The 26,351-nt window shown below is 26.3% G+C and overlaps 1 protein-coding gene across 6 annotated transcripts in view; it reads right to left on the reverse strand.

The window, feature by feature from the left end:
* The window catches only part of LOC111688439 (rap1 GTPase-activating protein 1), a 208,451-nt gene that overhangs the window by 45,857 nt on the left and 136,243 nt on the right, over positions 1–26,351 (reverse strand). For 4 of the 6 annotated variants that reach the window (XM_046946532.1, XM_046946524.1, XM_046946519.1 and 1 more), the window contains one exon: positions 12,247–12,418. In XM_046946532.1, coding sequence (XP_046802488.1) covers positions 12,247–12,402 — 156 coding nt within the window. In that variant the 5' untranslated portion in view covers positions 12,403–12,418. Of the gene's footprint in view, positions 1–87; positions 776–12,246; positions 12,419–22,054; positions 22,490–26,351 lie in introns of those variants that run through there. The other 2 variants (XM_023450962.2, XM_023450956.2) reach the window with 2 other exon arrangements.

Consider the following 26,351-nt stretch of genomic DNA (forward strand, 5'->3'; position numbering starts at 1 on the left):
TCGGGGAATTATAATTAAAGTGTTTTGTTTTAATCCAATTTAAACAATTTATTTTATTATTTTAAATATGTAAATTTATCTCCTTACCTCTCCTCTATTGTTGTTATTATTGTTTGTATGATTACTATTGGAGTGATTCGATGAGCCAACCGAAACTCGCGATCCGGGTAGATCGCGCCACCTAAGTACCCCCATAACGGCTTGTCGAACCCAACGACGTTCGGCGCCTTCTGTATAAAATGCCACCTTCAAATTAAGACTCCAACGTAGCAAAAAAATCTAAGACGGGCACACGACAACTACAGACAGCAGACCCAACGACCAAAATATTATTTATAAAAAAACTAATCAAGTTTTTTTCTGTTTGGCAAACAACAAGAAAATTGTTTGCAAAATTGTTCTTAAGAGACAGACAGTAAGTACAACAACTATTACGTTGATGGCGACCAAAAACAACCACACTTCTTCTACTTTGCACACTTTACAAAACTTAATGTTGGTTTCCTTTTATGGCAGACCCAAAGTAGAGCCACAAAAAAGAGTTGGTTGGTTGGTTGGTGTTCTCTTGTAAAGTGAATGTAATGGAAAGGGAGTCGGGAAGTGTGTGAAAGGAAGTTGTAAAAAAATGGGGATCAGACAAAAAACAGCCTGTTTCTTTTTTTCTGTTTTTCGTCTTTAGTCTGCTTGCTAAATGAACAACAACATGAATTTGTGTTGCATTTGTTGTTGTCTGTTTAACAGTGGGCGTTTAAAAGAAAAACTACTAATATAATAATATTTTGGTTTTTCGTAATAACAAAATCCAGTTTTAAACAAAAATCGGGAGAGGGGGGTTTCTTTGCTTGTTTGTTTTTTCCGTTTGTTGGCTTTCGTTGTTGTATTTTGTTGTTGCTGTCAGTTGGCAAATAAATGGGTTGGTTGTGTTAAATTAATTTTTTTGGTTTTATTTTTTGCCTCTTTGTAGTTTATTTTTTCATTTATTGTTTTATTTTATATTTATTTCTTAACTTGTTTGACAGGTTTTTTGTTTTGCAGTTTTTGTATTATTGTTGTTGTTGTTGCGTTGTGTTATTTAAAAATTTTGAGAACTTTTGAGTAACAATATTTTCAAGCTTTATTTTTTATAGTTGTTTTTGTATTAACAAATTACACTTTTAGTTAAGCTTAACTTTTTAAGCTCTTTTAACAATCAGAGCAACTTTTGAGATTCCTTTCTTTATTTTCTTTTAATTATTAAATTTTTTTTTAGTTAAACATAACTTTATGTTAAAAATATTTTTTGTTTTACAAAATTTTACAATAATTTATATTAATAATCATACTGCATAAAACCACAACTATTTTATGTTTTATTAATTTCACTGTTTGTTGAGGCTTCATTTTGTGGTTTTATATTTATGTTTGTTTTTTAATTAATAAATTAGTTTGTTTTAAAATTTTTTAAGTTAGTTTATGTTAAAAATGTATGTATTTTATATGCATTTTTTATTAATCACTTTTTCTTATTATATTTTTTAGTCATTTGTTTTCCGTTTATAAATTTATTAACGTTCCAAACTCTAGCACGTCTCACTAACGAATGATTTGTTTTGTTTTTTCCAAATGTTTAATTTGGTTGTGTTTATGTTGCTGTGTTTTGCTTGTTATTTTATAAATGTGTGTGTGTTCCGGAAAAGAGAGCACGAGTAGAGAGAACAAAAATTGCAATGAGGTATGTTCAGTGTAAAGTTGCCATATGTACTGTTTATCAACATTTTGGTGATTTTTGTTTAAAATATAATAAACGTAATTTAACGGTTTATACTGTTTATAATGATTTAATCATTTTATATTTTTTTTTAAAAACCTTATTATAATTATTTCTTTAAACAAATTTAAAAAAAAATATGAATAAATATATAAGAATTGTATGTATATAAAGAATAAACTGTTGAAATATCAGAGTAGTATGGCAACTCGTGTTAAAATTTTAAATTACAATCAGTTAATATATAACATTTATGTTAATAAGAAAATTAACATACTAAATTTGTTCAATAAATGTGTAATAAAATATTATGAACAAAATCCATAATAGAAAACTATGGTTGATTTTAAATAAAACCACAAATATTAAAACACAAAATTCTTTAGTTAAAATATAACAAAACCATTGCGATAAATATATAGTTTTTTTTTTAAATCACATTTATTTTCAAATTGCACATGAGTCATTTTAATTAATTGCCTAAACATATACAGCTTGCTGTTTTATTTAGCAAATTTTAAAAACAATGAAATTACAAATTCGATAACATTTGGAGAAATTAAAAACTGGCAAAAACATAAATTGTTATCACCAAAATTTAATTCTGAAAATATATTTTTGTGATTTACAAAAAAAAAGTGCTAACAATAAACAAAAGTTTGTGATAAACAATTTCCGAATTATAAAAAATTGCCAAAAAGACGCAATAATTGTAAGGCGATAATAGTTTGAAGTTTAGTAAATTTAAAGTGAAATTTTCAAATGTGTGTTTTTTACTTGTTTATTTTTTTATATAGAAAATTTATTTGAATCTTTATGTAAATATTTATTATATCTGGCAAGTAGCATCTTGTTGTGCCAATGTAACAAAAAAGAAAACTTATTACTAACAAATAAATACTTACAATATTTATATGTCAATCTTAAGAAAACTCCAAAGCCAATAATAGTGCATTCTAGAAAAGTTACTCAAGAAAACAAAAGGCATCAACTTGTGTTTTTTCCAATAGTTTTATTTAACATTTGAATAGAGCGAGAGGATGATGATAAACAGATACGAATTATTTGCTGACATATGCAATATAAGCAAAAACAAAAACTTTAGAGTTGCCAATTATTAGATTTGATGAAAGAAAACCAAAACTTTTTTAATTTTTTATATTTTCACTTTGTAGTAAAAACTTTCCGTTCTATAGACTGATTTGCATTTTCGCAATATGAAAAAAGTTGGTTTCTAATTAAATCTTAAGTTGGCAACTCTATTTTTCCATTGTTTCCTTTTTTTAAGTTTTTGTATTACCATATAATAGCTTTGTAATGCAGCGTATTTTATGCTTAGACACAATCAATTTGAATGAAAGGTATATAGTTTTTTGGCATTTGACGGGCAGACAGATTTTGCTTTTGGGTGTCTCTATTTCTTTAGTTTATTTTACTTTAGTTTTTTCCCCATTTATTCCTTTACAAATGTCTTAAGAAGAAATGTTGTGTGTATTTTGGATTATAAGAAACAATAAATGCGAAAAAAACACGAACAAAATAAAAACACACCTTTACATAAATTTAGAAAGAAAATATTAAAATTAAAATATCAATCAAGAAAAACTAAATAAATTGAATTTGGAAAAATAAATTTACAAATCAACAGACAATATTCAATTTATTTTATGTTTTAAATCTAATTTTAATTTTTCTCAAAGGCCTTTAAATTTAAACTCTTTATAAAGCATTTCCCTGTGTCTCTCAGCTTTTAAATAACATAACCATTTTTATTTTAATATAAGTTTTGATGGCGCAAAACCAAAACTATCAGTGCAGTTATGTTTAACTAAATAATGATGATTAATTAAAAAACACAGTCATCATCATGAAGAGCACAAAGATAGAGACTTACATTAAGATTAGATAAAGCCAAAACAAAAATATTAAGAAATGTTAGAGAAAATATGTCTACCTCCCCACTCACTCATATATAAATAATTTACCGTTAAAATTGTTTATATCTGTCATTCAATGTATTTAAAATTAGATATAAATGTGTTTGGACTTAAAGCTCAAGAATACATTCAAACAAAATATTTAATCTTTTTTTAGTCAACTTTATAATGTTATTATTTTTGTTTTTTTTTTTTTGCTAAGCTCTGGTTGGTAACTCTTTAGTTAAGGTGTATAGGGGGGTTTGTTGCTTTCGCGTGTTGTTTGTTAACTTGAAATGAAATCTCATTAAATAATGGTAACTTTACTCTTACATTTTTTTTTAATTTTTATGTGTGACATTTTTTAAAGCTTTTCATTTATTTTATTATTATTTTTTTTAAGAAAAGTAATATAATTTAATAACTGCTTTTGAAGGTGGGAAAATCTTTGGGTTTGTAGGTGTGTGTCATAAGAATGTATGAATAAGTGAAAGACTGGCTGAACATTGAGCAAACTTGTGTAAAATTATGACAGGTTTTGTTTTAATGACATTTTGATGAAGTTGGTTTGGGAGGCATATATATTTGTATGTAATTTAATTGTAAATTAAGAAATTTTATTAAAAACTATTTTTTAGACAAAATCTAAAGGTGCCAGAAAAATATGACATTGATGCAATAATTGACATTTGATTACTTTTTAAATAATTTCCTAATTAAATAGTATAATTAAACATTGATATGCCAATTTTTCAATAGAATTCAGTTTTAATACGTATTTATTTCTCTCAGTGTTTGTTTAATTGTTTCTACACTTCTGCTTGATTTTTCAATTAATTCCTTTTTTCTTGGGTCCAACTAAACACTTATTTTCTAAAAATACACAACATCCTTTAAAACTCTTTTATAAATAACTTTTGTTGATGGTGTTGGCAAAAAAGTTATTCAGTTTAAAGAATTATTTAGTCCTTATATGAGCAATAAGTTTTCTTTCATTAGCTTTGAATAGAAAGAAAAATGCAGTGAAAAAATTCAATTAAAAGTTTCAAGTATGCAATAGAAAGAAAGTTTTAAATGAAAAAAGCGAAAAAGTGCAACAAATACTTTAAATAAGAAAGAAATTTAAGAGGAAAATGCAACCAATAAAATAACTGAAAAACATGAAATAAGATGGACTAGCGTTTTCAAAAATATTGTTTTATATAAATCTAGGGAAAAAAATATTCCTTACTTCCATAGTCCGTAGGAAGTTCATAAAAAATCTTAAAACAATAGCAAATTATTGTGGTTTTTTGTGGGTAAAAGACAGTGGGAAAACAGTAACAGGATACAAATTATCCTTTGGTTTCTTTTAAACAACAACAAACAAAGTCACAACTCATGTGTGGTTGCAATTTACGTAATTACAACTGAAATCGAAAAAATACTCCCCAAAATTTAACTAACTTTAAAATTCACTTTTTTAAACATTTGTAAAATGAATGAATTTTAGTCCATTGTCTTCCCAGCAGGTTGTTGGTTGATTTTTTTATTATTTCGTTTTCAACAGGAAGTCTACTAAAACATGTCGTTATTCTTTGCCAGAGTTTTCACTACTTATAATTTTTTATATTGTTGCTGCTGTTGTTGCCACTTTTTGTTACCAACTATTTGCATATATTTCACGGTCTTTTGAGTTTGACTCTTGAATATGTGTGAATTTACTAAAAAAAAATACAAAGACGACACTTTGGTAAAAACATAATTTAAATGTTTTTTAGTTTGGTATCTTCTTTCTTACTTACCCTCTATATTATGTTTGGCTTTTTTGCTTAATTTGCATATGTCAGCTTTCGAAATGAAGAAAAATTAACAACTGCCTCACAAATTTGTCTAAAACTCTAAGCAGCTATAGAAATTAAAATATAAATGTTTTAGGTTTTTTAAGGTGAATTTATAAGGAATTTCATAAAGTAGCTAAATCAAAATTGCATAAAATTTTCATATTTCAGTACAAAATGAAATTTACAATTTATCTAATTTTGAATGTTTTATAAACCTATAATAAATTGTTATTAACAAGACCCATAATATTTAAGAAATACCTCATGAAGTAAAATAATTCAGAATTGTTTTCAAAAATCTTCCAAAATTACTTAAAATTTCCCATTTGAATTTGAATGAATTTTTCCAGATAGTTTGAAATTATTGTTTTAATATGTTAATTTCATAATAAGAAAATATTGCAAATTATTTGTAAAAACTCCTAAATATCTTCCTAATCCCCTACAGGACGACAAAGCAGTAGGTAGACAAATTAAAGAGTTATAATTGTTGTTGTACAAGTAGTTAGTAAACGAAAAGACCCAGACCCTTATGACCGTAGCAGCAGTTATAATGAAGTCAGCCTAACATTTATCCAGCTTGCTGCTAAATGTTGCATCAGCATTTATTACAAATACATGTGAGATGTGTTTGTTGCATATCACATCTATTGTGGCTTATGAGTCTTTTTATTCATATACTACTTTAGAGTAAACTGAAGTCGTTAGCGGTAGGTATGAGTTTTTCCGTCTATTTCAACAACAAAAAAATGTAAGTAGTATAAACGTTACGTAGAAGAGTTTTGTTTTAATTGCCATATAAAACAACAACAATAACTAAAAGTGAACAACATATACGAGACTCCCACCATCATCAGCAATTTTAATGTGTTGCTTTTTTTCCTACGTTCCTTCATAATCGTACAAGCATTTTCCAGCCACATTTTGTTGTATTTTTTAATTCACGTATTTTTAACAAATGTGGAAATTATTACAAACTACTAAAATACTCTTTCTTGTCTAGTCACAAATGGATTCTAAATCATGTACATACATGTATGTATGCTTGTGTTGGTTTGGCTGGCTTGGCTGATTCCTCAGCTGAAACAGCAAGAGCAGCAGATTGTGGCAAACACAAAAACCATGAGGCATAATAAATAGTAAGAGTAGTAAATTTACCCGTTAGTTCCTGTTGTTAAGAATATAAAATATACCAGAGACAAATCTATTCTTATTATTGAAGAAACAATTACCACCTTACTATCCTCAAGTAATCAATTAAAGGGCATATTGGATACTTTAGAAAGCTTTTTAGCTTACATTTATTATCTATTCAGCAATTTCTAGTCATCCGATCTACCGGGTATTTTTCTTAAATCTATGTTTTTTATTTTTTCTTTTGTGATATTATCAACATCATATCACAACGTCGTGTAGTCTCTGTTGAAATATTATGGAGGAACCGAAAATCTTGTTATAACCACAGAATGAATGAATAGTTTATGAATGAATAATGTTGCTCTGTGTTTAGTTTAGGGTCTCATATTTAGTATTTTTTTTTTTTTTTTTTGTAATTTCTGGCTGTTTGTAAAGTACGAGTAAAACGTTGGAGTATTGTAAAAAATATAATTATTTTCCGGTTGCTTTAAGCCAAGTTTATTTTGTTTTCTTCTGTATGAGTATGTTTATTTTAACAAAATCAACATTTTATCAACAGTTGCAGTTACGAGTACTCAACACTTTCTCGTTACAATTATAAGAATAGGAATGGCAACATTTATTTGTGCCCTTGCCACAATATTTTATAACTCCCAATTACTCCAACCCCAATCAATCAAGAAGTTTTAAAAATTTCAAAGAATTTATAATTTAAAAAATTTAATTTTAAATTTGTAAATATTTGTGGTCTTTTAATCAGTTATTTATTACAAATAATATAAAGTGAAGTTTACTTTTGGTTTGGTCATAATATAAATTCTGAAGTTTAAAAAATAACCAATTAACTATTTTCCCATTCATATGACCTCGAAAAAAATGAATCAGATTTTTAATTTATCAAATGAAATTCTATATACTAGAAATTTGTATAACAAAGAGAAATATATCACCTTGAACTAAACTGGAATTAAACTTAATGATTTACCGATCAAAATATCTCTTTATTTCTTTTATAAAAAATGAATGTTTGTAATTTTTTCCTATAGTTTACAGTTTAAACATCTCAATTCAAAATTTTTATCCTGCACATTTCAAAAATTTTGTAAACAACAACTTTTAAAATTAAAAAATAGCAACAAAAACATCAGCAAAAATTAACTTGTAAACAAACTAATGAAAGGTTTTCAAAAGTTGTGCGAAAACACCCAACATTCTTATTGTTGTTAAACAAATATGGCGGCAGGAGAGTAGTGAAGACCCTCATCATAAGGATGGTGATGCTAAGGAATGAGTTGTAGTAAGTCTAGTATGAGAAAAATAATAATCATGATGATAATAACGGTTGTTTTGTACTAACAGCACTTGAGTAAACATTTCTCTTCAATAAAAAAACCCGCAGTTTTTCCATGCATCAAAAAACTATACACAGGAGTGAGTGTGTTGTTAAAATAAAAAATTGCAAAATTTTTATATTGAAGTACTTAAAACACATGTTGAAACTTGGATTCTTGATAAATTAATAAAACACACTAAAATAACAACAAGAATAAAGAAAGACAAGTTGCGAAAGGTTGGTGGCGTGCCATGAGGGTAGAAAAAAAACTTAAAATTTAAATATAACCAAGACATTCTATTTTCTTAAATAAGTTGTGCAACTATCAAGGGAGTTTTTCATCAACAAAGTTTTTGTTTAATAAAAACTTTTATTGTTTTATTTCTTAACTTAATTTTATTTGTTTCTTTTTTTGGGCTTAATGTAAAAGATTCAATTAAATTTACGAAAAAAATTATAATTTTGCAATGTTTTTTGTTTCTTTTGTTAATTTTATCATTCTACAAAAATCTTTCTTTGGTTTGGTTTTTTATTGTTAAACAAAATTTTATTTGTTATGCAAATTAAGTCACACACAAAAAAGAAACTTAAAAGTTCTCACCATAAAATTTCAATTTAACGTATATTATTTATTTATGCACTGTTTTGTTGTATTAAACAATAAAATTAGAAGCCATGATCATAATGATGTTGATGAAATTTACGAATTTGTTAAGTTTCATTTATTATTTCAAAATTAGGTACTTTTCCTACATATGTATTATTTTTTATTATTTTATGTTTTTTTCAGGAAAAACTAATAGAAAACTCTATTCAATAAACATTATGATGGCTGGGATGAGGAAAAAATAACAAAACCTGAAAAAAGGCAACTAATAAACTGTGAAATTTATTTTACCCACCAACGACTTGTTGGCGTCTGCCTTCGTTCGTCACTTTCTTTATGAATATTTGTCAATAACTCTGAACAATACTTACTAAATAAAATAACAAAAACAAAAAACTCATAAATGAAAAAAAAGGTTGTAATTGTTTTGAAATGTTTTTTTTTTCGCCAACAGTTGTTAAGGCTAAATTATTTACGACGTTTGATAAAACAATGAGGAGCCTCTCAGCAAATTTCCTTCCATTTCATTTGAAATGTTAAGGAAAGTGAAAAATATTAAAATAAAATTAAAAGTATATAAAAAAGATTAGCTAAAGTCATGTGTTGTTTTCCAAATTGATTTGGCATTAGAGAAATTCGTTTGTCATTATGTGTATTTGTTTTCGAAAGGACGCAATTTTTGTCAAATAATCTCAATTTTTAAAATAACAAATTTACTCCAGTTGTCTGTTGTTGGAAACTTATTTATTGAATAAATAAGAAGAAACAAATAACTTGAAAAATAATAATTTATATATAATTACCTATTTTTTATTGTAAATACTTTTCATCAAAGTAATTTTAAAAGTTTAAGTGATTTGCTTTATTTTACCCTATACTTTTTAAAATTTGCAAAAATTGTCAATTTAATTTCTTTTACAATATTATTAATTTGAAGAAATTATTCAAAAACTTGTGGCTTGTGAAGATTTTGCACTGAACAACCTTCTCTCGGAAACGGAACAAACGACATAACGAGCGAAGACTTCACTCATGCTTCATACACATTGAACATACTTCGAATACATGTAAATTACAATGATGTATGTATTTGCTACACGTTTACTATAAGTAAAGCCAAGCACAATAGTTAAGTCACAAACCGTTTACAAAAGTTGATGTTATTGACCACCAGAGCGCGCTATTCGCATTAAAGTTACTTTTTTAATATTATTTCTCCTCAAAGTATACTTTAAGTTTAATAAAAATAACATTTTCAAGACTTTAATGCGCTATTCGCATTAAAGTTACTTTTTAATTTTGTTTCCCCTCAAAGTATACTTTAAGTTTAATAAAAAATAACATTTTCAAGACTTGGTTGAATTTTTTGCTTTATAACGTCGACACTTCTTGGTTTATGTCTTCAATAATGCTAAATTTTCTCCAAAAACGTTAATTAAAAAAAATATGAAATAATCTCCGTTTTGATAACTTTTTATCGATAAAAGAACTTTTATCGAAATTTTTTTTTTTTTAAAAATATGGAAAAAATCCAAAAAATTAGAAATAAATATGTAAAAAAAATAAAATTTTTAAAAAAATTTTTTGGTTGTTTTTTGTCACTTTTACGATTTTTGCTTTAAAATAAAAATTTTGTTTTAAACAATTAATTTAAAATGAAAATAAAAATAAAAATGTTTAATTTTTTTATACTTTTTAAGATTTAAATTATTGATGAAAAGACATTAAAAAGAGGGTGTTTATCATTCTTCATTAGCAAAATTTTAAAAAATTAATCACTTTTTTGCAGTTTAACACTAATTCATATATTTTATGAACTTTTAACATTTTGAATGAAAAATGGTTTGGGAAAAAAGTTATGTTCGATTCATAATTTATTAGCAAATTCATAAATTCGAAAAAATGTTATTGTTTTCAATAAGAAAGAAGAAAAAACAGGCAGATTTAAAATAAAAATATAAAATGCCATTAAAAAAATTAATTTTATTTTTTATTTGTTTGAAAAAAATTAGAAAACTTTTTTAGATTTAAAATTATTGAAGAATACATAAAAACCCAAGTGTCGACGTTCTTATAAGCAAAATTAAATTAATTATTTTACTTTGATTATAATATGAATTTTATTTATTTTAGTTTATTGATGATCTATTAATAAATTGTGTGTCTTTTTATTTTCATTTAGAATATGTTGTTTTGAAATATCTGTATGAACAAAAAAATCACAAACAAAATATTATCAATTTAAATTTCTATAAATAAAACTAATTAACTATTTTCTATATAATTAACAGTTTACACAAATTATATTGTTAAACATTTAAATAATGAATGTTTTTTTTGCCAAATTAAACCGTAACAAATTTATTTTCCCGTTTTGTTTATTTCTAGCATTAACTAACACACGTTTTTTAAAGGTTGATTCCGTATCGTAAATAGAAAAAATTTTTGTGAATAAAAAAAACTATTAAAACTAATGAATTAATGAAAAAAAAAAGCTGTTGTCAGTGTTAATTATTGCACATTGAAAGCCAAATAAATATAGAAATAAAAAATATAATTAAATACAATTGAAGTTTAAAGTCAAAGAAAACGAAATGAGAAATATAAAATTAAGATTACTTTGCGACGGGTGCGGTGTTTCTTTAATGGTTAAAGTTTAAATAATGAACCGATCTTAATAGAGCTGTGGTTTAAGAAAACTTAAAGTGTCAGTGTTATTATGAGTTTATTTCAAATTACAGACAGTAAATGATCTCACAAGTACTTGATGACCAAACAAACACTTTGTAAAATCTTGCAAATTAACAAGTTGTAGGTGTTTTGTGTTAAGTTAACCTTCGTAATTATTTTTGTTAGTTGTCTTTAAAAAAAACTAAAATTGCATTAAGTTGTGAGTAGTACTTAAAGTTTAATGATAAATTACAGTAATTAGTTTTTAAACAAAGAATAACTTTAGCTGACTTGCCACAAAATTGGTGCAAACTTCCGCTCAATTTAATTCGACGCACTAAGTGAGTAATGTGGACAGACAGATATTATAGTGTGAAATGTTGTTTTGGCAATAAAATAAATAAATTGCCAATATTTTTAACAAATTCATGTCGTAAAATTTCTTTAGCAACAACAGAACACATCAAATGTTTATGAGACAAATTACATGTTGTAAATGTTTATTTAATGTTTATACACTCTACAAGCTACAAACATACTTTTTCTTTGTATATGACATACAATTAAATTTAATATTTTTGGTTTTTTCAATGTAACTGCCATTAGAGAGAGAGGGTGTGTTTTCTTGGTGGACATCATATGCAATTTTGACATTTATTGTTTAAAAATCTTTTCTCTTAGCACTTATTTGTCTGTTAAACATGTCAAAATTTATATGAACGTAATTTTTAAACAACAAAAGTTTTTTTATGACTTTGGCAACAAGGAAATAATAATAAAATTTTTTGCAACATAAAAACAACATTAAAATTGTTACACATGGACAAGGAGAGAAGTAGGAGGATTAACATTTTATGACCAAATTTTTACCATTGTGAAAGGTCAGTTGTCCTATTTTTCTTTTGTTTTTTTTTTTTTCATTATAATTTAAGTCATTTGGGGAATTATGTACTTTTAAATAATACATGAGAGTGTTGTGTACTAAATTAGAATTTTGTGGGCTTTTAACTTACCTGAGAAAAATACGGTGGGAGTTCACATCTTTGGTCTTCTAAACGAGAACACTGTACTCGTTCCAGCAATTCAAAGAGATCATGTGTAGCGCCTCTTAATCTTTCGGGACTGTGGGTTAAACTACCGCCACTACCTTTTGTTGTGGTACCAGCCATAAAGGCATGTTGACGTCTGTAAAAAAGAGAAACAAGGCAGAGATTATATATCATTCATACTCATATTTCAACTATATTGATTAACTTTGACATCAGTTATAGGAGAACAAACCAAATTTTGTGCATCCTTTTTTAATTAAAAACAATTTTTAAATAAACAACAACAAAAATTGAAGCACATATTTTTGGGAGCTCTTAACATACTTTCATTTTTTTAAATCCTCTAAAATTAAAAAAATAACATTCTTACAAAAAAGTACCACTTTTCGCAGTTACAGCCTCCAGATAATTTAAGTGTTTTTTCTTCTCTTTCATGGGGGGTGTAGATGTTGGTAATTTATTTACATATTTTTGTTTATTCCACAAATGTAAGCAATATGTAGCAAGTAGTAGTATTGTTGTTGTCTTTTTAAAACTGTCCTGCTGTATGAGTGTAATTGTGTTAAGGTGTTAATTTATTAGTGTTCTACATTTAAGTGCACCCTTAGATGTTTTTTCTTAAAAAAACGCAGTTTTGACTTAAATCTACATTTTTGAAAAAAAGTAGTGGGAGCGTTAACACCAACAAAAACACTTTATATGTTTAGACAACAACTACTAACAGCAGCTGGTTTAGAAAACAAAAATGTTGTTGACAATAAGAAAAACTACTACAACAACTACTAATTCAAATAAATGTTTGTGTGATGAAAATATGACAACATCCTCTTGACTAGAAAAAACAATTCATACATATTTTACCTAGTATGTACAACTTGGGTAAACAAATGAAAACAACAACAACAAAATGATGTTTGTATGTCAACAACACTAAGTTGTGTTTCAAAACAAAGAATGACGTAAAGACAGACGGACAATAAGTCTCAGAGGTTTTGTTTTATAAAATTCTTTTTTTTTCTTTTCCAAATGCCAAAGTGTTGTTTTTGTTTAAATTGTGCTAAATTTATATTTTGGCTTTTATTTTATTTGTCTCTACAAATTCAAATGTTACGCTCTTGACTTTTGTTTAATTTCCTCTAAACCCCTAGATTTTTTTGCGTTTTTTTCCCGGCTGTATACTGATTAATCAACTCGGCAAATACAAGTGTTCTTTTCTTATTTCTTTAGTTTCAAAGTAAAAAATAACAACAATAAAAATCAAAGGAACATACTTCCTTCCTGGTGGTTTTATTTCTTCTGCTCGTTAAGACTTAACCACATGTGTTATTTTTCTTGTTTTTGCTGTTGGTTTCTATGATTTCCTTAAGGCTGTTGTTATTGTTGGTTATTATTGTTTCACTGTCACTGAAGCGTTAACCCAGAAAAACTAAACTCGGTTTGATCGTACAAAAAAAAAATAAGATTTTTTTACTTCTTCTTTCAACAATAGGACACAAAGTACTTATATTTTTTCTCTTTTTATAAGTTTCATGTGCTTAAGGAAAAAAAAAGAAATATGAATAAAGTTGAAGTCACTTCAAAATTATAAGTATAATGTTCAATGTCTGTAAAAATATAGCGTGTTTTCTGTTTGATGACCAAAAGTAATCATAAAAACCGGTCGGAAAACAATAAATAGTTTTTGCAAAAGCCCACAAGCCCTTTGAAGCTTTTTACTACTTGAGAAGGGTTTTTGCGTTTAGCTGCTGGGTTGGAAGATAGGAAATGTAATTCTACATTTTAATAGGGAGAATGACAGTGGGTTTGAAAAAAAAGAATGCCGGAAATTGGAAAAGGAAAATTAAAATCATAAATACATACAAACTAAATTTAAGCAACGTTTTGGTGATTTTAAAAGAAACAATGGTTTATAGATTTACCTTGCTTTCAAATAATTAAGTTTTAGTTATTTTGTTACGATTTTCCCAAAATTTTCTCATTTTCCCACACATACATATCTTTCATTACTATTAATGCTATTAATTAATGACTTAATAATACAATTTTCTAATATTCTCACTATGTATATTAATTTTTCCATTTAAAAGAACATTTCCTGTTGAGTTTGCAACAACCTAATTACACTATTAATATGCCCAGAAACTAGGTATTTATTACTAAACCCTTAAAAAATGTTCTCAAACTTCTTGACTTTTACAAAAAAAAAAATACCCCTTCAATTTCAAAAATGTTACGTTGTTTAAAAAAATTATTATCGCTAAAACTACATAAAATGAAATAATGTCCCTCAGCAGGACATTAGCTTGGCATTTTATTAAAAGGACATTTACACTTCATGCTTATGAAGTTGAAGAAAAACTATCCCTTGAATCAAAGTGACAATTTTCCATTGTTACAAATTTTTATGCTGTTTTTTTTTTGTATGCGATTTTTATCAGTTTCAGTACTTTTTTCATTTGTTCTACATTTCATTTCATGTAGTTTGTTCTAGTTTTCTGTTTGATTTTTTGTATCACTGATTTTCTAACCCATTATTATAAAAAAATACAGGAAAAATTCACAAAAAAAAAACAAGAAACACTAGAAAAAATTCTAAATTTCCGTTAAATATTTAAACATGGGAATTTTTTAATGAGTTTTAAATTCCTTCGGGTATTTCTAACATTGACATTTATTACATGTCTTGTTGGTGTTTTTTCTTTAAACAATATCCTGTCATTAATCTTGTAAAAAATCTTTATTTTAAACTTAGTTTAACTAAAGGTAATGTATTGTTGTTGTTTTCTTCTCTTATTACTCACTCACACATACATATTGTAGTTCTTTTCGGAATTTGAACGCCCCCACGATTTTTATTGTTTTTTGAGGTTTTGGCAGAATACACACACACATGTGTGGCCAAGTCGATCTCATTCTATTCAGCAGTTTAAATGTAGAACAAAATCTTAAAATTCTCACATTAATTTTGTTTTTTATATTTTGTTCTCTTGTTTACGATGTAATTTAGTGTCAAAATGACATGTAAAGCTTAATTTATCTCTACTTAAATGTCATCACTTACATACATACAGTGACTAACAAAATAAATATGTAGTATTAAGTTTATAAAAGTGTATGGGAAATGAAACTTCTTACATTAAAAGAACAATAGTTAAATAATCATAGATACTTTTTGTTGCTTCTTTTTGTGTGTACTTAGCCATAAAAAAATGTTACCATATTTGTGTTATAAAAACAAACAATAAATTTGCATAAAAAATTTAATTAAAATAGTAAGTGGCAAGTGTGCTTGATGTTTTTTCACTATTAAAATTCTTTTGAAATCTTTGTACTTAAAAAACTGCTAAACGGAAGCGGAATTGTTTTTAAGTTTTACTTTTGAGAATTTTTATATTGTATTTCTGACTTCTTACATAAATGTCAATTAATTGTTGTTAATTGTAATTTTATGAGCAAAAACATAAAATCAATCTAGTTCTTTTTGCAATTAATCATTTGTTTTTTTATTTATTCTCTTTGTAAGATTTTTTTTTTTGGTTTACAAAAACCTTAAGTAATTCTCATGGTATTAAATACAAGAAAACTAATAACAAAGACCAAGAAAATTGAAAAACCATAATGAACACTAAGAGAGGGAGAAAGTAGATTTTCTTTGAAGCCAAATGAGATCATCATCAATCATGTAAGATTTCAAAAGAACGCCAAAAAAAACATTTGCAATTGAATAGTTTTTTTTTTGTTATTTTAAAATTTAATTAAAAAAATCAGGGGTTGCAAGAAATAAAAAGTAATTAAATTTACAAGAAATCATTTTGTCATTAATTTTAATAAAACATTTTAAGGAAAGGTTTCTAAATTCTGAAAAAAGGAATATATTTAGGAACACTAAATTAAACTATTTTATTCCTTCAGAAGTTTCAACAACATTATTTTATTTTCAGTAAAATATTACTAACATTATGTTATGAGTGTAAACTGTACAGTTCAATCACTAAAACATTAAATACTCGACAATTGATAAATGGCAAACATTTCCAAAGCCATTTTCTTAAAAACTGAAGAAAACAAATACTACAATTTTCAAAAAACCAACATTAAAAGAACTAAAACTGAATACAAGCAAGAACTGTGAGAAAATTTCTTAAAAACAATAGATCGAAATGAAAATAATGTCCGCCACATTAATTCAAATATATAAATGCAAAATAAAATAAAATGATTTTCATTATTATCACTCAACACCATAATTACCATACCTACATGCACACGTTTCTCAGTAAAGGGGAAAGAAGAGATTTCCACTTTTTGATAAATCAAAGGAAATGAGGTGGAACCATTAAAGTTTTATATTTCCAACATCTTTGAAGCGTTTATAAAGCGTTAAATTTAAATTCTATACAGACAACAAGAAGACAGTTGAACAATGGAAGAAAAAAACCTTTAGCTTAATGACAACCAAGGGCTGCCAGTATCTCTTTAAAAGGATATTAGAATTTTTAACTTACTTCTTATAAAAGTAGAAAGATAAAAAGAAAGGTGACCAAGAAAATGTACCTTAATATACAAAAATTAGTGGTTGTTATGAATTTTTAAATGTTTAAAGATTTACAAGGGGTTGTTTGTAATCTTTGTACAAGCAATATTTTGCCAAAAACTAAAAAACTGGTTAAATTTATCCATAAAATAAATAAAAAGAAATTTTTTTTGGTTTTAAGCTGATAGTTCACCAAAAAAAAAAGAAACTAGACCAAAAACTGTATACATTTTTAACACTTTGTTTGAGGTTTTATTAAATTATGCTTAAAGGTGGTAAAAGGTAGGGAACAGGATATAAAAAGGATGTAATAAAGTGGATTTACAACTAGGAAATAAATTACAACTTTATAGCCGGAAGTTAGCAAACAAAACCAATTTGCATAAAATTAAAGAAAATTGATAACATTTTAAGGTAAATTTACAAAGATTTTATAGAATTTTGTGCCTGTAGAAAAAGAAAATAAAAATTCTTAAGTCTTATAACTAGAACAACTGGTATCTTAAGACGAAGAAGAGGTCATAAAATATATGATTAAATTGCCTCCAAAAATAAGTCATGAAAAAGGGTTGTTATTGGGATTAAACACCACCCAGCCAGCTGTCGTGATCAGCAGCAGTTTTCCTCATCTAAAGAAATTCTTTAATGGCAACAAACGTGTATTTTAAGGTGTTTGGAAAATTTATGACATAATCCTACGTTAACACTCGTTGGCTGGCTGTATTACTTCACACGTTAAGTAGAGTATATTTAGGTGGCCGTCTGTCTGTCAGTGACCCATATAAAGATACATGAGTTTAACATTTGATCATTCACATGTGAAATACAAAAATGTCACTTTTTAGTGTCTTTTTCTGGGTGACACTTCCACAGTTAAGCCCGGCTAAGCCACTTGAGTTTTAACAGCAACAACAGCAAGACAAAAACCTTTACTCAACTGTCATACAGGATAGATAGATACATAGATTTGGATAGTAAGTCTGTTCGGTGGTGTTGTGGCTGACTGGCTGTATCAATGATTTTTATGACTCGTGCTCTTAAGTGTATTTTTTTTTTAGTTGGAAAATATTTGAATTATTTTTAGTTTATTTTTGTGAAAATATATGATTGTTGGCGTAATATTAACAGCATGTGGTCTAATATTTATTACACAACAACGGCTTTTTCCTCTGTTTGCTTTAACTCCCCAACATTTTTGTAGCACATTTCATTTTAAAGTTGAAAAATAATTGTAAAGAAAAAACAAGAAATTGTTGAATAAATTTACTTAGAAACTTGAAGAAAATTTTGCATAGAAAAAATAGTTTAAAATATTTTAAGGTACAGTTGATAATTAGTTAAAAATGTTATGAAACAATCAATATTTTTATGACTACCAAATATAACTTTAGAAACATTACAAGGTAAGTCTGACATTACAAAGTAAGGCATAGTAATGTATGTAGACAATCGCTGAAATTTGAATTTAAATTTTTTTGTAAGTTTTAAAGTTAACAGACCACTTTGACCAATTCCTTTTTCTTTTTTTCAATTCCCACATCTTTTACCACACATCCGCCATTTAATTTCACAATAATTCTTTTAGTCAGCGTCAAAAGAAATTACAATTAATCATTTTAGTTAGTATTTTATTAAACGGCCGTTAGTTTTCACATTTATTTGAAATACAAATAAAATATTAAAACGTATAAACTTCAAATAAGACAACGCATTTGCTAAACTTTTTGCATACTAATTCATTCATATTTCTTCTTTAAAGCTAAAGAAAAACAGAATACACTGAGAAAAATTAAGTTGAAAGTTAATTTAGTTTGTTTTCCCCTTATAAGGGAAAGCAATTGTCAATTTTAATAAAATTACTAATAATTTTAGAAACACAACAATTGATTAAAACATTAAAAGATTTAACAGTTTATTAAAAAGATTATAAATGAAAAACAACATTGTTATTGTGAAATGATAGTGGGCGCAAAAATTATTCTTATTTATCGTTTTTCAAATCTTTTAGCAAGCCACCAAGGTTGCCATATGCAATTAACTTTTGTAATAATTTTTAAAAGCCAAGAACTTTTTTAAAGAGTTAATAAGTTTTAAGTACGAGAGAATATGCAAGGTTCTTTATAAATAGTTTTGTATTAAATAATATTGTAGAAAATAATTACTTCATGTTTTTTTTTTTTTTTGGTTTTAATTTTTTGTTATTTTGATTTAAAGTTATTTGATTTGACAATAATTTGTCTTGAGAGTATTAAAACAAAATGTGTCTTGACTTTTAGCAAAAAAAGAAACAAGTGTTGATTATAAGTTGACAAGTAACGAAATGTCATTTGCAGTTATGTTGTTGTTGTTCGTATAACTTCTAAAGTAAAACAACAACAAAAAGTAATAAAAAGAACACATTTTTTTTTCTAAGTATGAAAAACGCCCTCTATTTGGTTATAGAATACCCTACAAATGGTAAAGGAGTAAAACAATGCTTTTAACACATATTTTTTAAATTTTAATAAAATATAAAATAAATAAACTATTTTTTATTTTAATAATATGTTAACAAACAACATTAAATAATAATGTTTCTTATTACATCTACTAAAATATGTAGTAGTAGCTAAATTCCCAAAAACTACACATTAAATGTTGATTCATTATTTTTTAGTCTTTTTAACAAAATAACCGTTTTTTCTTGAGTTTCCAACTTACAATTACTGTATTTTTCAAGGCGTTATTATTAAATTGGCAATAATTGTTTCTAAAAACTAACTATTTCAAAATTACCACCATTAAACCTTATAAGAACAAATAATAAACATGTTTTTATATATATATTTTTGTCTTATGTTATTAGTTTTTTTATTTTTAATTAAATATTATATAAAATTGTATTTTTAACAATTTACAGCTAATTTGTTAATATTATTTTGATTTTATTCCCGTCATCGTTGTTGCAGACTTAAGCAACTCACATACATACTCGCAAAGAATAATAAAAAAAAAAATTGTACCGCCCGCGTTAGTTTTGAATTTGTTTTTTTTTTCTTCTACTACTCTCCTAATACACTTTTCTAGTCTTCTAGTGGTCTATAAAGTGGCACCATCATAAAAAATATTAATTGGAGTTAGAAAAAAACTTGAACTAAACTTATATAGTCATTTTAACAAAAGTTAACTTGCCATTTTTAATCCCTCATATACAATTAATGACTGAGTAAACCATAATATAAGTACAAGTATGTAATATAGGCAGACTGGCGGACTGACACCACGACGTACACACATTCAATACGTTTTTTTATATGAAAACTGATTATCTGACTTTAAAGATTGGTTTAAAATGAAAAAACGAAACATTAAATGTTTTTGATCTTAAAAATTCGAGAAAAAAAAACAACAAACCATAAATGAAAAATTGAAAATAAAATTGTTTATAGACTTTAAAAATTACATACTTAAATTGTTTAGAGATTATGATCATTCATTCATGTAGTACGTAATATGTATAATGAAATTGTAATACATGGAAACAGTTTCTCAGAGTATAAGTTAAGATTTTTTGAAACAAACTAAGTTTAACCATAAGTAAGACACTCAACAGAAGTGATGTTAACTAGAGTTTAGCAAATTTACCAGAGCAGTCTAATGTTTTTAAACTAATAATTTCTTGACGTTTATTTTTAAAATAATTACCTTAAATAACTTAACTAACCACCGAAAAACTGATACACTTATTTCATATCATACCTCGTTTAGGAAAAATGTTGTTTTACCAAAACAAAATTTTCCTCGTTTGCAACTACGTGAAAATTATTTAATATTTTCTTTATTAATTAGTTAGTCTATTTTAAAGAAATTTTATTAACGCCTTAAAAATTATAACTAACAAATTGAAGAAAATGTTATAAGGAATAAAAAAAAATAAACCAGTAATTATTTTTCAAACTCTAATTTTGGATAAATTTCGTTTAATTAATTGTTTGGCAAAAAAATAAATTTTGCTGTTGGCTGTTTGTTTAACAAAATGTTTAAAATAACAAAAAAGGGTGGTTGGTGAAAAAATGTTGCCTTCATCATCTCATGGATAGATGATAAGGCATTTCTTAAGCATTAAGATTTAGCAAGGAAATGATTAATCATATTTGTAATTAACAAGGATAAATGATAATTGCATACATTCTTAAGAAAATCCTTGTTAAGAATTTTTTATTTATAAATATATAAAGAGACAGTTTACCAGCCTCTTTAAGAACTGGTCAAACAAAAAATCTATAAACAGCAGCTGACTGTTTAAAAAATATTGTAACTTCGTTGAAAATATAGGTATTAAACCAGTTAAAGACTTAAATTTTTTTACTATAAATTATTCCTTAAATTTAATTTATTTCCCGCCAAATATCATTGTTGCACTTGTTTTAACATCTTAAACTTTTATCACACAATATACGTGTGGCAAAATGTTACATTAAGACAATTTAACACTTGCTCCGTCCGTAACGTATCACTGAACACCCAACCCATCTCACATACATAACTGTCTAACTGATCATGCAAACTTCTTAAACGTAATCATAAATTAAATACATAATTTTAAAATGAGAATATCATGTCAAATACCTTTATACTCATTAGCATTATACATACATTTTTATGTTTCTCTTAGTTTAGTCTATTATTTAAATGAACCTTTTGTTTTTTAATTAAAGTTAATTAAAAAAACGTGCAAAAAACCGTGCGCATGCGCGTGCCAAATTGTGAAAAAATAAACTAAATTTGCATATTTATGGATTATTTATGAGAGCGCGAGCGTGAGCATCCCTTTATCAATGTCAGTTTGTTTTTGACAATTTGAAGAGGGCATGTTTAATTTTTGCACAAAACATGCCATAAGTATTGTTTTAGTTTTAAATTTAAAAAGATAAATAAAAAGATTTGGCAACAAGGGATTGTAAACATGCAAATAAAATTTACATATTCTTGCATAAAATTGCTTATTAAGGGTAATATGCAATTGCTTAAATATATTTTTGAAAGAAATTTGTAAATTAAATAGAAATATCAATTCTATAAAACTTGCAGAATTTTATGATTTGTCATAAAAAATTTAGTTTTGCTTTTTAACCATTTTGTTTTTTTTTTAATGTTAATGCAACATCTTTATTTTCAATGACCACTAAAAACCCTTTTTGCGCATAAAAATTGTATGTCAAAAATCTATATAGTTTTTTTAATAATTTATGTACTTACAATAATTTCTTCATGTATCTTTTGCGTGCCACTAGGGTGTAGGATTCTTTATGACCATTACTAATGTATTTCATTTTGTCGGTTTTCTATGTGATCGTGTTCGTCGCCAAGTTTATCCAGTAATAAGAATAAAAGATCTTTTTAATAAATTTCCAGGTCTGAGTAGTGACAACAGACAGGACAAGTTTATTCTCACGTTAAATAATTCGTTTCCTTATAAGTAATATAAAATTTACTTAAATAGTTTAAAATAGTAAAAATCAGGTACTTTTTCTTTGTTCAAGCAGAGATATTTAGACCGTAAAATTGATCCTTTTCCTTTTTTCTTCTTTGTTGCCTTTGTTTATTTATGGTCAATTCACTTAGAAGGATTCACTTTTTGTTTGAGATTTTTGTTTTTAAAGATTGTTATCTCTTGTTTAGTAAACAGGTAAATTCTTTTGTTCTTTCACGTTTTATTTTCAAACTTATACAAAATATCTTAAAAATTATATTGCACCATTAAATATGTAATTTTATTTAATTTTAAATTTACACTAAACACGTTTTCTCTTTCAAGAGAAAATAAAAATCTGTTCAATAAAATTTTCTCACAAATTTAATCCAAAAATTGATTCGTTCTCGTTTAAATTTCTAAACACGTTTTATTTTAAGTAAAATCGCGCTCACGTTTATCCGTTTGTTTTTCAATATTCGTTCGTTATATTTTTTTCTCAATAACTTATAGCCCTACCTATCGTTACGACAATAAGTTTAAAACTAAATTAAATTTCACGAGACGTTAGTATTTTGTTCAATTATTCTTTTCTAATTGTGTAGTGAGTGAGTGTGTATTTCAACCCCTGTGCGTTTTACGGTTCTTTTTATTACATCGGTTTGATGACAACATGTTGTTGATATGAATGTATGATCCGACTACAAACATTATTCTTACAACCGAGGATCACTGCAAAACTTCATAATGATGTTGGAGAGAGAGTTCAAAAAAGGGTGGTTGTATTGTAAATAAACTCTTTTTAGTTTTATTTTTAAAGTGGTTTTACAACTTGTTGTTAGAACAGAAAATTTTCTACTTATAGTTTATACATATGTATGTATGTAAGAATATTCCTAATGATAATAAGTTAATGCGGTTTCTGGTCCAGGCTTCTGTGGAAAAAAAAACTTTGTTAAAAAATGGATTTTTCATAGAAATGTGTTACGGACTTTCCGAATTACAACATTTCATGTTGGAAATCACAATTTACCAACCCCTATCTTTTTTCGTTCGAACGTTTCATACTAAGTAGCTTCATTAAGAATACATCATTTCATTACAAGATCTCAACATTTTATTATTTCAAATTGTCTGTGTGGGTTCTACATGCTCGGTTGTAGCTCAAACTTATGATCAGTTAATCAGAATACGTTCGAAGTAAAGTTTATTGATCTTTTAAATTCCAAAAACTTTGCATTGATAACCGCAATTAATACAAGTCATGTGGGATATAAAGAATGCAAATAAAAATCGTATGAAATCTATAAAATTTGTATTTTGTAGTAGTTCCTGGCTGTTCAAAGTGCAACTTAGCTGTCAAACCCAACATGTAGTAAGATCATACCAACTACGAAACTTTAAAATTATGTTTGTTGCAATCGATGTAAAAAAGGGAAATGCAATATATAAATGTGCAAACAGTTTTAAAATGTTTTTGCTCAAGTTACATAACAACTTCACAGCGGATGATCTTATAATAAGGAAATGTTCTATATAAAAAGGTCGTTGATCCCTAAAGTTGCAAACTTTTATGAAACTTTTTTGGAGTGGTTTTTGAAAGAAATGGTATTTGTAGGTGTAATAATTTAAATGTTTTATGATATTTTTAAAACACAATTAAAACTTTCAAATTGTAAAGTGACGTTTTTCCCTACTTAGTCTATAAATTAATGTAAAACACTTTTCCGGTTGTGTGGAATTTTTAAATACATAACTTATATTTGTAAACTAATTGTAGCAACTGTCACTATTTCAGCTTTAATTCTATTAGAATTTTAAAGGCGTCTCTATTTCTTTCTCAAATCCTACCAATAAATTCCCACATAAGTTACCTTTTGTTTTTTGATTTTTTAATATTCAAATTCAAAATCTTTGAGAAAAACCGCAAACAAAAAAACAGATTGTACCAATTATAAATTCTTAAAAACAAAATTTATTATCTCTATTAACTAAACATCCCTTCAATTATATAAAACGCACACAGAAATCTCGAAAGAAATACAATTGCTGCAGGAGCTGTAAGTGTTTTTCTGTTTACCAACCTCTCTATTGTTTAATTGGTTTGTATTTCCCCAAAAAATATGAAAATTAATTTTTTGTTGTGGTTTTTTCATTCAATAATCTCTACACCGCTAAAAGACGCACTTAAATTAAAAAAAAACTTCACCCAGATTTTGTTACATTTATAAAAAAAGTTTTTAAGAACGTATAGATTTTTTGATATTTTTTTTTCGTTTTAGAGTGCTTGGGTTCACTGTCACTATTTATGTAAGATAAAGAGGGTTCTTTATAAAAAATTCAATAAAGCAGAAAAAAAAATAATGTGAAAAAAATAATATATCTAGAGCACGCGTTAAAAGAAACCCCTTAAGATTTAATAAAGGGTCAAATTGATGAAAATATATTGTCATTAGAAAGAAATAAAAAGTTTATCAAGGGTATAAAATGCTTTTAATAATTATTCAACAAGATTACGTTAAACGATTAAATAAATTAACAATTTATATTTCCTTTTCATAGAGTTTCTTTGGTAAAAATTTTGCAAGTTCGAAAATTTAATTGTATGTTTATTATGCTTTCGTTTTTAGTCTTTAATATATATTAAAATGTATTTATTTCAATTTAATAAACATTTTATTATATTTATTTACCAGAACAACGGCTATTCAAAATATCCAACACTCTTTCACACAGATACCCAAGTACTTACAAAAGGAATAACTTCAATTGCAAATAAAATACTGTATGTGCCCGTTTACTTCCACAAACACATACACTCATATACAAACTTATAGCAAAAACATTGTGAAAATTAAACAAGTGGGGATGGTGGACATAGTTGTTTATGAGTGATACGCTACTTTAAGAATATATATTCGAATTAATAAGGGATCAATTGACAATTTTCAAATATGGATTAAAGCCGTCTTAATCTTTTGATGGAAGATAAATATTTATAAATTGTTAACTATACATTAAACGAGTCATTTCTTTTTCAATACTTTTAGAAATTGGATGTGTAGGGTACCTAAATGTTTTGTTGATGGAGGACATAAAGAAAAAAATGAACGCAGAGAGTACGTTCACCTATTTGTGTTTCCTTTTTCCTATTGTATCACTACATGGTAATTTAATACAACACATTTACATTGACGCATATAAACCAAAACACATACATGCAAAGACATATTTACTAACAAGTATACTGCATACATTAGGGCGCAACTAGTTGTGAAACGATTAATAATACCTCGATAATTTTTTTCTTTAATTTTAAGTGATAAAAAAATCTTAAATTTTTTATTTTCTTTTTTTAGTCACTAATAACCATACGATACCCTACATCAAAGGATATAGGTTGAGAATATATTTTAAGACGATCAATATCAGTTTTATCATTGAAGACATTATTTATTCTGTACATTGTTAAATATCTTTAGAAAGTAGTGTAGGGCCTTTATGATTCGGCTTTACAATAATTAGCATAAACGAATAAAAATTTCTGCATTTTAATGGTGTAAGGTATAACTCTTAGTAATCATCATTTAGTTGGGAATAGTGACAACAATTTTGGGACAATCTTAATATCAAATACTCAGCAAAAATACGACATTTCAACACTTATTGTACATCAACAGCAATCATACAATTTTGGTTGTTGGTAGTGTGCGACATTGAACAGTGGGCAGACCGATATCATTATGTAACTATACACATAGGATCGAAAATATTTAGCATTTAAAATTTGTAAGTCCTCTGGCGGATGGATTAAAACATAATATTTCATTTATATTGTATAGAACTAAGAATCCAGTATTCCCGGACATAATTTATTTCCCAAAAAATATGCTTCACGAGAACGAAATCCATTGTCACAATGTACAGTTGTAGTAGTAAATTTAGTAGAAGTATTTATAAACAAATACACCTGCATATCTTCTGTAAGGAACGTCAAGTACAATTACAAACAAACATTTTAACAAATATTGTTACAAACATACATATACCAGAGAACAATATTAAAAAACAACTGTAGGGGAG

The sequence above is a fragment of the Lucilia cuprina genome, chromosome 2, assembly GCF_022045245.1.
Source record: "Lucilia cuprina isolate Lc7/37 chromosome 2, ASM2204524v1, whole genome shotgun sequence".
Classification (NCBI taxonomy): Eukaryota; Metazoa; Arthropoda; class Insecta; order Diptera; family Calliphoridae; genus Lucilia; species Lucilia cuprina.